At 46.6% G+C, this 13,109-nt stretch overlaps 1 protein-coding gene across 1 annotated transcript in view; it reads right to left on the reverse strand.

The window, feature by feature from the left end:
- The window catches only part of LOC126155889 (PDF receptor-like), a 287,262-nt gene that overhangs the window by 60,102 nt on the left and 214,051 nt on the right, over positions 1-13,109 (reverse strand). The window contains exon 8 of the mRNA XM_049916260.1: positions 12,807-12,876. Coding sequence (XP_049772217.1) covers positions 12,807-12,876 — 70 coding nt within the window. The remainder of the gene's footprint in view (positions 1-12,806; positions 12,877-13,109) is intronic.

The raw sequence follows: 13,109 nt of genomic DNA on the forward strand, positions 1-13,109 counted from the left end.
TCATAGCTGATCGACTGACTATCAACCACCTCATGCGAATGACAGCTGACTGAGCAGAAAAGTCTTTCAACAACATGATTGAATAAAATCGCGACAGTATAAGCTGCCTCTAGTCTCACTGAAAATATACCGTTGCTCATTTCAGTTATTTGCGTCGCTACAAGCTAACTGAGTCGCCAGTGAAGATTCTCAGTCAGCAACATTGCAGCCAGGAAAAGGCAGAACTGAAGTCTCGTGAAACTTTGAGGAGCTTTAACACCATGTCAGTGGAATCACTCCGCATGGCGCCGGGAATCTACCCTATAGGCATCGACGTTGAGTCAAAGGATGCAACATACTGACTGAAGATAAGAAAAATGGGTAAGGTATTAGGCAAAGCAGGGAGGAATATACAACACAAACGCCAACAGAGAAGGCGGTTTGTGGATAGGTTGTAGAGCATATGGAACAGTGATAGGCGTCACAGAGTACACAGAGATCCTTAACTGACATCCATGGCACAGTTCACCACTTGAGCAGACGTAGTGCTAACAGAACACAATTAAAGCGTGTAAATCACAGCCAAAGGAAATAACACTCTTGGGGAGATCCCTGAACACTCTGTACTACACTGCAGACAATTTAGACACGTGAATAAGTCAGAGCAAAAGCAAGATATCTTAATTAACGCAAACGATGGTCCAGCCCAATGGACACATTTAAATACTCTAAGAAATACAGTCTCCAATGTACTTTCTAACGAGTCTGTACGGACGATGTAACGAAAGAGAGCGAGTGAATCACGCAGGCGATGAAATTGATGAGGCCACTGACAATGCAAGGCGATTTTACATAGAATAATTAGCGACAGGCTTTTAGCCAGTATCAGTCATACGCAACCTATAATCAGAAGAAGAAATACACTGATGGAAAAAATTCGTAATCCCAGAAAGTAATTAATTTAGTGTAACGAAATTTCGGGAATACATCAGTCTATGTAATATACAGGGTGTTTCAAAAATGACCGGTATATTTGAAACGGCAATATAGACTAAACGAGCAGCGATAGAAATACACCGTTTGTTGCAATATGCTTGGGACAACAGTACATTTTCAGGCGGACAAACTTTCGAAATTACAGTAGTTACAATTTTCAACAACAGATGGCGCTGCAAGTGATGTGAAAGATATAGAAGACAACGCAGTCTGTGGGTGCGCCATTCTGTACGTCGTCTTTCTGCTGTAAGCGTGTGCTGTTCACAACGTGCAAGTGTGCTGTAGACAACATGGTTTATTCCTTAGGATTTTTCTGGTGTAGGAATTCCACCGCCTAGAACACAGTGTTGTTGCAACAAGACAAAGTTTTCAACAGAGGTTTAATGTAACCAAAGGACCGAAAAGCGATACAATAAAGGATCTGTTTGAAAAATTTCAACGGACTGGGAATGTGACGGATGAACGTGCTGGAAAGGTAGGGCGACCGCGTACGGCAACCACAGAGGGCAATGCGCAGCTAGTGCAGCAGGTGATCCGACAGCGGCCTCGGGTTTCCGTTCGCCGTGTTGCAGCTGCGGTCCAAATGACACCAACGTCCCGCATCGTCTCATGCGCCAGAGTTTACAACTCTATCCATACAAAATTTAAACGCGGCAACCCCTCAGCGCCGCTACCATTGCTGCACGAGAGACATTCGCTAACGATATAGTGCACAGGATTGATGACGGCGATATGCATGTGGGCAGCATTTGGTTTACTGACGAAGCTTATTTTTACCTGGACGGCTTCGTCAATAAACAGAACTGGCACATATGGGGAACCGAAAAGCCCCATGTTGCAGTCCCATCGTCCCTGCATCCTCAAAAAGTACTGGTCTGGTCCGCCATTTCTTGCAAAGGAATCATTGGCCCATTTTTCAGATTCGAAACGATTACTGCATCACGCTATCTGGACATTCTTCGTGAATTTGTGGCGGTACAAACTGCCTTAGACGACACTGCGAACACCTCGTGGCTTATGCAAGATGGTGCCCGGCCACATCGCACGGCCGACGTCTTTAATTTCCTGAATGAATATTTCGATGATCGTGTGATTGCTTTGGGCTATCCGAAACATATAGGAGGCGGCGTGGATTGGCCTCCCTATTCGCCAGACATGAACCCCTGACTTCTTTCTGTGCGGACACTTGAAAGACCAGGTGTACCGCCCGAATCCAGAAACAATTGAACAGCTGAAGCAGTACATCTCATCTGCATGTGAAGCCATTCCGCCAGACACGTTGTCAAAGGTTTCGGGTAATTTCATTCAGAGACTACGCCATATTACTGCTACACATGGTGGATATGTGGAAAATATCGTACTATAGAGTTTCCCAGACCGCAGCGCCATCTGTTGTTGAAAATTGTAGCTACTGTAATTTCGAAAGTTTGTCTGCCTGAAAATGTACTGTTGTCCCAAGCATATTGCAACAAACGGTGTATTTCTATCGCTGCTCGTTTAGTTTTTATTGCCGTTTCAAATATACCGGTCATTTTTGAAACACCCTGTATGTGTCAACATCGGAAGATCACAGGTCAACGAAAACGTGAGACAAACCATGGCAATTGTGGAATGCTGGTACATTAATAGCCCATGCAACTGCCAGAATGTTGAATGCAAGCGTCCACACGTGCATGTATTGTATTGTACAGGTGCCGGAGGTCAGTTGGTGCGATAGACATCCATGCCTGTTGCACCTGGTTTGTCGATACAGAAACGTTATTGCTGTTTGGGATGACGCTGAAGTTTTCGTTGAATGATGTTCCATATGTGCTCGATTCGAGACAGATCTGGTGATCGGGTAGGCCAAAAGCGACATGTCGACACTCTGCAGAGCATGTTGTGTTACAACAGTGGTATGTGGGCTAGCGATACCCTGTTGAAAAACATCGTCTAGTTTGTTGTCCATGAATGGCAGCACAACTGGCCGAATCACCAGGCTGACGTAAAAATGAGCAATTAAGGTATGTGGGATAATCACGAGAGTGCTCCTGCTGACATGGGGAGTCGCACACCATAGCATAACTTCAAATGTAGGTCCAGTGTGTCCTGCACGCTGACAGGTTGGTCGCTGGCCCTCAGCTGGTCCCCCCTTCTAACCAATACACGGCCACCACTGGTTCCGAGACTGATCCAGTTTTGATCAGAAAGCACAACGGACCTCCACCCTGCCCTCCAATGAGCCCTCGCTTGTCATCGCTGAAGTCTCAAATGGCGGTGGTTTGGGGTCTGTGGAATGCGCTCAACAGGGCGTCTGACTCGGAGCTGTTCTTAATGTAACCGATTCGTAACAGTCCGTTGTGTCACTGTGGTACCAACTGCTATTGAAACTGAAGATGAAGTTCGATGCTCCCGAGCCATACGCCGAACATGATGGTCACGGAGACGTACGGACTCAAGTCTTCTTGTGATCGTACAATCTCGTGAGCACCACTGCCAGGAATCATGTACAGTGGGTACATTCCTGCGTATGGACTCAGGTCATTTTATGATCGTACAATCTCGTGACCACCACTGCCAGGAATCATCTACAGTGGGTACATTCCTGCGTATGGACTCTGGTCTTTTTCTGATCGTACAATCTCATGACCACCGCTGCCAGGAATCATGTGCAGTGGGTACATCCCTGCCAAGTCCATCTGCAGTATCGCAGAAGGAATATCCAGCTTCTCTTAGCCCTGTTAGACGACCTCTTTCCAACTCAATGAGTTGTTGATAATCCCAAAATGTTCAAATGCGTGTGAAATCTTATGGGACTTAACTGCTAAGGTCATCCGTCCCGAAGCTTACACACTACTTAACCTAAGTTATCCTAAGGACAAACACACACACCCATGCGCGAGGGAGAACTCGAACCTCCGCCGGGACCAGCCGCACAGACCATGCCTGCAGCGCCTCAGACCACTCAGGTAATCCCGCGCGCCGTTGATAATCCCCTCTTTGTTGACTTGTAAAGGCATTCTTGACGAACATCAATTCACCACACCCAGTCTCAAAGGTAACTAACACTTAGGACCGTTACAGCGTGTATTTAAGGCAAACGTGATTAGCATCCTCATAGTGATGCGAGTAGCGTCATTCATATGCGAGTGACACAAAAAACTGAATGGACATCATCTTTCGGATGTAGAAACTCGTCTACCAACTTTCGTTTATGCCACACAACTCCTTCTTGGTGTTGCGATTATTTTTTCCGTCAGTATACTTGTTCAACTGATGCGTTACATTTTAGATGACTGTTATTTTATGAGCGTTAGAGAAGTGGCATTAGATCAGCAGACTGTTATTTTATGAGCGTTAGAGAAGTGGCATTAGATCAGCAGTTTTGGATGTTAAAGGTAGCAGCCAAACAGGAGTGCAGGGCTGGAAACTCTCCCAAGATCCGATCTCTTTTTGGTTTAAGTGGTCGGCATTTCTTTTCTGTTATACACTGACTTACAAAGAAAAGTGAACCACCCGGATAGGAGGAGGAAACAAAACGAAACTTTCCTGGTCCATGGAGTATGTGATGTCATTTCAATGATTACAAAACCGAATCAAGTTTACAAAGAAGTTCAGTGATCAGCCCTGTTTTCAAAGTGACGTTGCGCTCCCTCGTCCTGGATCCATGCAGTGTTTCGGTTGGGAAGAGTGTCATTGTCAAGAAGTCGTTGTATCCTCTCCTAAGGCAATTGGCCCGCGTGTGATGGATGTGGATTTTAAATGCCTTATACTTGCAGTGGGGTGGAGTTAACGGACGAGCTGTGCCCACACATGTTCTGTCGGGGAGAGAGATCTGTGTATCTTGTTAGCCGTGCAATTATCATGCAGACAGTTCAGACTCATATGCCATTTGTAAAAAGGTATCATCGTGTTGAAAAATGGCACCACGAAACTGTTACATTAGAGGTAATATTTGATGATACAGCCTGTCGATAACGTACTGTTCTGACGTCAGAGTTCGCTCAATCACTGCTAGACACGATCTGAAGTAACAGACATACACTCTGCCGCCAGGATTAACACTGCTTTGCTTGTAAGCGTAGGCTTCCGCGGCCATTGTCATCTTCAATAAAATTCTTCAGGGTATCAGAACACAAGCACCTTAACCAACAGCATAGGAAAATTCAGTTTACAATGGAAGCAGAGAAGAATGGGGTGCTACCTTTTCTCGACGTGGAAGTTTATCGAAAACCTGATGGTAAACTTGGCCACAAAGTGTACAGGAAACCAACCAGTACGGACAGGTACCTTCACGCCTCCCCCCACCATCACCCCACGCAGAAGAAGTCCGCCCTGCACACGCTAACGAAGAGAGCGTACAGGATAAGCGACGAAGAACATCTGAAGACAGAACTTGAACGCCTCAGGTCCATCTTCGGAACTAATGGCTATAGGAAGCAGATGATAGACAGCACCATGTCGACAAGGGAGAAGACTAATAGGGAAGAGGAGAAGGAGGCACAGAGCACTGCTGTGTTACCATATGTACAAGGGGTCACCGAACGTATTGGCAAAATTATACGAAAAGCTGACATCAAACCAATTTTCCGAAGCAGAAACAAAATAGACATGCTCGGTTCTACCAAGGATGCAGTTGACAAACTACACACAGCTGGCGTGTATGAAATTGGTTGTGCGTGTGGATTAGTCTACATAGGTGAGACGGGACGTCCGATTAGCACAAGGCTCTCGGAACATGAAAGATATATCCGCCTGAAACAACACACTAAGTCAGCAGTGGCGGAACACCGAGACGAGTGCGGGAAACTAATATTTTTTCAAGAAGCCCGCGTCCTGGCGAAACAGCCTCTCACTTTCAAAAGGAAGATTAGAGAGGCGATAGAAATAGTCAAAACACCCGCTAACATGAATAGAGAGGACGGGTACAAGCTTCCGAGGTCTTTGCTGCCGACAATAGCAGGGCTACGGAGCGGCGGCAGAGCCGTGGCGGCCCATGCAGACACGCGGAGAGCAGCAGTAGTGGTCGCGAGCACACAAAGCAATGGCACGCCGCAGCCGGCTTCTGGACAGCATGTAAACAGTGTGACGTCACAGCCATCACCTGTTCGCTATTCGTCCGTCTCCTCCAATGGGGTGGATTAATATAAAGACCAATAGAAAACAGCTATTGCAGCCAATGACAGATAATAAAGGAAACACCAATAAAGCATACCTTCCACCCCTTCTCCTCCTCCTTTTACAGCCAATCAAGTAACGACACGGTTTTCTCGTGCAGCTATTTAAGGAACCAAGTGTGTTTCATTTAGCAGTTTAACGTAAGGCCCTGATGAAGGCTAGCTGCAACGCTGGCCGAAACGTTGGCGCATTTTAAATTATGACGATGCGGTCTGATACCCTGAAGAATTTTATTGAAGACTGCTTTGCTTGTCTAACCTATGGGGAGAATGGCACCTCCCCGGGTAGCCACCATACTCGCTGACAATGGTCACCCGGTATAGTGAAGAACTGCGTTTCATTGCTGAACTCAATGCGACACCGTTCGTCAGCAGCACATGCTTCCCGGTAACGACACTAATCAAAACGTAGCGCTTCTTTTGTAGTATCATCGACAGCATACACACCGAGCGAGGTGGCGCAGTGGTTAGCACACTGGACTCGCATTCGGGAGGACGATGGTTCAATCCCGTCTCCGGCCATCCTGATTTAGGTTTTCCGTGATTTCCCTAAATCGCTTCAGGCAAATGCCGGGATGGTTCCTTTGAAAGGGCACGGCCGATTTCCTTCCCCACCCTTCCCTCACCCGAGCTTGCGCTCCGTCTCTAATGACCTCGTTGTCGACGGGACGTTAAACACTAATCTCCTCCTCCTCCTCCTCCTTCGACAGCATACACATTCCGGCTGCTGTTAGTCTCCGTCCAATGGTGTGGGATGACGCATTCTGGTGCAGGGAGTCTCTTACTTGTTCTGGGAAGACAAGCGCACGTGCTAACGGATTACGATGTGCTTGGTGCACAATATGGCGGTCCTCCATTCCGGTGGTCAGACTTCGTTGGCCAGAAACTTGACTGCGTGTGTGCTTGCCCTCACGCTCTCATGTAGCCCAACTTTGCGACAACTAGAAACTAAAGTCCCCCGGAACAGGCCATGAAGGCCCAATGGCACCAACCGATTGCCGATTAATCCTCAGCCCATAGGCGTCACGGGATGCGGATATGGAGGGGCATGTGGTCAGTACACTGCTCTCCCGGCTGTATGTCAGTTTAAGAGACCAGAGCCGCTACTTCTCAGTCAGGAAGCTCCACAGTTTGCCTCATAAGATCTGACTGCACCCCGCTTCCAAACAGCGCTCGGCAGACCATATGGTCCCCCATCCAAGTGCTATCCCAGCTTGACAGCTCTTGACATCGGTAACCTCACGGGGACCGGTGTTATTACTGCGGCAGTGCCATTGACAAATATTGGTACACTGTCACATCCAAATGCCCAACAAATCTGGATACTGTCGTGGGCTCCATTGTGATGGCTCAACATCTGACGGTTGTTACGCCCATTATACGAGGTGCATTCAAGTTCTAAGGCCTCCGAATTTTTTTCTAATTAACTACTCACCCGAAATCGATGAAACTGGCGTTACTTCTCGACGTAATCGCCCTGAGGACGTACACATTTTTCACAACGCTGACGCCATGATTCAATGGCAGCGGCGAAGGCTTCTTTAGGAGTCTGTTTTGACCACTGGAAAATGGCTGAGGCAATAGCAGCACGGCTGGTGAACGTGCGGCCACGGAGAGTGTCTTTGATTGTTGGAAAAAGCCAAAAGTCACTAGGAGCCAGGTCAGGTGAGTAGGGAGCATGAGGAGTCACTTCAAAGTTGTAATCACGAAGAAACTGTTGCGTAACGTTAGCTCGATGTGCGGGTGCATTGTCTTGGTGAAACAGCACACGCGCAGCCCTTCCCGGACGTTTTTGTTGCACTGCAGGAAGGAATTTGTTCTTCAAAACATTTTCGTAGGATGCACTTGTTACCGTAGTGCCCTTTGGAACGCAATGGGTAAGGATTACACCCTCGCTGTCCCAGAACATGGACACCATCATATTTTCAGCACTGGCGATTACCCGAAATTTTTTGGTGGCGGTGAATCTGTGTGCTTCCATTGAGCTGACTGGCGCTTTGTTTCTGGATTGAAAAATGGTATCCACGTCTCATCCATTGTCACAACCGACGAAAAGAAAGTCCCATTCATGCTGTGGTTGCGCGTCAACATTGCTTGGCAACATGCCACACGGGCAGCCGTGTGGTCGTCCGTCAGCATTCGTGGCACCCACCTGGATGACACTTTTCGCATTTTCAGGTCGTCATGCAGGATTGTGTGCACAGAACCCACAGAAATGCCAACTCTGGAGGCGATCTGTTCAACAGTCATTCGGCGATCCCCCAAACAAATTCTCTCCACTTTCTCGATCATGTCGTCAGACTGGCTTGTGCGAGCCCGAGGTTGTTTCGGTTAGTTGTCGCAAGATGTTCTGCCTTCATTAAACTGTCGCACCCACGAACGCACTTTCGACACATCCATAGCTCTACCACCACATGTCTCCTTCAACTGTCGATGAATTTCATTTGGTTCACACCATGCAAATTCAGAAAACGAATGATTGCACGCTGTTCAAGTAAGGAAAACGTCGCCATTTTAAGTATTTAAAACAGTTCTCATTCTCGCCGCTGGCGGTAAAATTCCATCTGCCGTACGGTGCTGCCATCTCTGTGACGTATTGACAATGAACGCGGCCTCATTTTAAAACAATGCGCAAGTTTCTATCTCTTTCCAGTCGGGAGAAAAAAATCGGAGGCCTTAGAACTTGAATGCACCTCGTAGATGCATTACGGGGACTGTTAACAACATTAATGCACTCTGATAGCTATCAGAGTGAGTTGCAACTGTAATAATTTACGTACCCACCAGTGGTGTCTCGTTTACTTGTTCTACTGACATTCGACGAAGTTTTGTAGGTGCCTTACGCGTTTTTCTCAGGCATTGTATTTTCTATCGCGTTTATTTTAGCTCTCAAAAAATCCATGTCATTATTTTCTCTTCTCAAAGAATACCTGCAGTAGGAATAGGTTAAGTGTAACTTCAGGCTGTTAAATACTGCTAATGTTGAAGAGCATGAACACAATAAAGTTCATATAATTAACTGATGCGTGGTTAATTATTTGTGGGCCTGCGCTGCTAACCAATGCACATGTTCAAACTGATATAAGGGAGAAATTCGACCTGTCATGTGATTGGCATGTAATAATGAAGAAATAAACAATTATGTGTAGATAAATAAGTAACTCCGAAAAATAATCTACAATTACCGTTACTTCTCATTTTCCATACGTGGTCGAAATCGAAGAAAGAAAGAAGAATAAAAAGAAGAAGAAACTGGAGATGTGACTTCTCCGTTGCGTTTTATATTGTAATTTTGCTTAACAAAAGAAATATGCGAGTACATTTTCTTTGCAATGGTTAGGGATTCTTGGTGTAACCATTATGTAATAATCGTAACATTAGGTATAGCCCGGGTCGAGAAACTGTTCTTCACATGAAGATGATTTTTGTTTTCAAATTCATTTTCTAGTGTTATACGACTGCAAAGCTAACGACCTTGCAACGCCTTTGAGATAATTGCTTTCTACCACATTTTTGTTGCACTACTGACACTTGTAAGTCTGGATTTGTCCTGTGGATATTATCGTTGTTTATGTGACAAAATTTGATACTGAATGTGCAACATGTGAACGTTCCTTCGTGCTCAGTTCACACGCAGAGCAACCAATTTCATCTTCGCCATCGGTAACGCTGCAATTTCTGCACAGCAGAACAATGTTCGTCTACTAACTTCTACATTTGTTTTGGTGTCTTTTGTCTATCTTTTCGATGTGCCCGTGAAATTATTTTTTTCTGTACCGTTCCAGCAGTCTCTAGTGAATGGAAGCATACGAACAATTTAGTCGACGTCATTTGCGTTTTCGATGTAAGCTTTCAGTTCTGTCTGATAGCGACCATACACAACAGGAAGGACGAACAAGCGTTGTACTCGTCTAAGTAATCTGTTTCGTACACAACCCGGTAATTTCCGCTATAGAATCCTCAAAACTAAGGCTCTCAATCTAGGTAGCGATAGTTGACCTCATGTGATACTTAAATTTGCCGTGCATACGGACATTTACGTTTCAGGTATTATTTGTCGAGTAATTGTCTTATTTCATCTTAACTAGTCGACTGTGGAAAGGCATCGAACGGACAAACATAAGGATTTCACGTCCTGATGACGATCACTAAAGATGAGGCACAAACATGGAATAGGGAATATGGAGAAGGAAGTTTTCCGTGAGGTTTCGGCAGAGGAAACAGTCCAGCATTCACCATTAAGCCGTTTAGGACAACAAAGGAAAACTTAGATGTAGTTGATCTGAGTGATATGAGCCTTTGTCCTCATCAACGCGATTCCTGTGTATTAGCGCTGCTCTGCTTCGCTTACTCGAAGGAATGGAAGTCCGTACGCCCAAGAACGAAAGAATGGGTATTAAAAGAGCTATGACATTTGACAGCAAGCTAGGGTACATCTACCAGCACCGCGTAACGTACTGAATGTGACGAATGGAAACAGATCTGCTGTATCATATTGCGTAACAAATGAGGTACTGAAATAATTGCCTAATACAAGCCATTCAATACGTTTCATTCCCAAGTGTCTCTCAGATGGCAAAGACTGCAAACTTATGGTAGGCTCTATGGTCTAACACCTAAGTACTCAAATACTCCTGAAGCGTACTGAAGTAGGTTTCTAGGAACATGTGCCTAATTGAAGCAATCTAATTACGTTTGGTTCTTCCCAAAGCAACTAGATTCCGTACCCTAGAGCTTGGTAATCATAGAGTAGATCTGATCTGTTCCTTTGTCTTTTAATCAAAAGAAATCACAAGACTCAACCACATACGTCCTCTCTAAGGTATTAGTAATTCCGAATGCGAAAGACACAAAATGCATTTGTCATCACCATGGTCTCTACTTTCTTGCAATGTCGTTAAACTGAAAGGTGAACTAGTTTCCGAATATAAGTCACCCAATATCTCACTTCTTGATGATAAGCAATTATTGAGCCCGACAGTCTGCCGGATGCAGTTATGGGGGACACAAAGATTTCTAAATTCAATTTTTGACAGCGCATGACATGGATCCATTTAGCAGCTACGGGATAGTAGTCCAAAGACGTTTTACGCACATCTGCTTAACCAATGCGACGAAATACACTCCTGGAAATGGAAAAAAGAACACATTGACACCGGTGTGTCAGACCCACCATACTTGCTCCGGACACTGCGAGAGGGCTGTACAAGCAATGATCACACGCACGGCACAGCGGACACACCAGGAACCGCGGTGTTGGCCGTCGAATGGCGCTAGCTGCGCAGCATTTGTGCACCGCCGCCATCAGTGTCAGCCAGTTTGCCGTGGCATACGGAGCTCCATCGCAGTCTTTAACACTGGTAGCATGCCGCGACAGCGTGGACGTGAACCGTATATGCAGTTGACGGACTTTGAGCGAGGGCGTATAGTGGGCATGCGGGAGGCCGGGTGGACGTACCGCCGAATTGCTCAACACGTGGGGCGTGAGGTCTCCACAGTACATCGATGTTGTCGCCAGTGGTCGGCGGAAGGTGCACGTGCCCGTCGACCTGGGACCGGACCGCAGCGACGCACGGATGCACGCCAAGACCGTAGGATCCTACGCAGTGCCGTAGGGGACCGCACCGCCACTTCCCAGCAAATCAGGGACACTGTTGCTCCTGGGGTATCGGCGAGAACCATTCGCAACCGTCTCCATGAAGCTGGGCTACGGTCCCGCACACCGTTAGGCCGTCTTCCGCTCACGCCCCAACATCGTGCAGCCCGCCCCCAGTGGTGTCGCGACAGGCGTGAATGGAGGGACGAATGGAGATGTGTCGTCTTCAGCGATGAGAGTCGCTTCTGCCTTGGTGCCAATGATGGTCGTATGCGTGTTTGGCGCCGTGCAGGTGAGCGCCACCATCAGGACTGCATACGACCGAGGCACACAGGGCCAACACCCGGCATCATGGTGTGGGGAGCGATCTCCTACACTGGCCGTACACCACTGGTGATTGTCGAGGCGACACTGAATAGTGCACGGTACATCCAAACCGTCATCGAACCCATCGTTCTACCATTCCTAGACCGGCAAGGGAACTTGCTGTTCCAACAGGACAATGCACGTCCGCATGTATCCCGTGCCACCCAACGTGCTCTAGAAGGTGTAAGTCAACTACCCTGGCCAGCAAGATCTCCGGATCTGTCCCCCACTGAGCATGTTTGGGACTGGATGAAGCGTCGTCTCACGCGGTCTGCACGTCCAGCACGAACGCTGGTCCAACTGAGGCGCCAGGTGGAAATGGCATGGCAAGCCGTTCCACAGGACTACATCCAGCATCTCTACGATCGTCTCCATGGGAGAATAGCAGCCTGCATTGCTGCGAAAGGTGGATATACACTGTACTAGTGCCGACATTGTGCATGCTCTGTTGCCTGTGTCTATGTGCCTGTGGTTCTGTCAGTGTGATCATGTGATGTATCTGACCCCAGGAATGTGTCAATAAAGTTTCCCCTTCCTGGGACAATGACTTCACGGTGTTCTTATTTCAATTTCCAGGGGTGTATTTTCGTTGAAGTCAATTAGTTTCTGTTAAATGTGATCCGTTAAATCAGTAAGTAGATAAAAAAAACAAAAAAGCAGGAGAAAATAAGTCTAATAAAATGTGTTATAGTCGTGCTAGACTCTATACTCACCACTATAACGCCAAGGCGGGGACCCTCCAGAATCCAGAAGTATGGCGTCAGGTTGTAGCCCCACCAGCACCTGGAACACAGTGTGAAGTACGGCACTTTTATGCTCTGTAGCCTGCATATTATGGTTCAAAAATATTTGAAGAATAATCTTAATTCGTCCGATTTTAATACATAATTGGCATCATACCGATGTATGGAAAGAAATACTATCAAATATAGAAATATGTAGCTCTAAAAATATTACATGTATGATGCTCTTTCTTAAACAGAACGTATCTCAGGGGTTTAGTCATGAGTGGAGCG

Source organism: Schistocerca cancellata, unplaced genomic scaffold (assembly GCF_023864275.1).
Source record: "Schistocerca cancellata isolate TAMUIC-IGC-003103 unplaced genomic scaffold, iqSchCanc2.1 HiC_scaffold_1101, whole genome shotgun sequence".
Classification (NCBI taxonomy): Eukaryota; Metazoa; Arthropoda; class Insecta; order Orthoptera; family Acrididae; genus Schistocerca; species Schistocerca cancellata.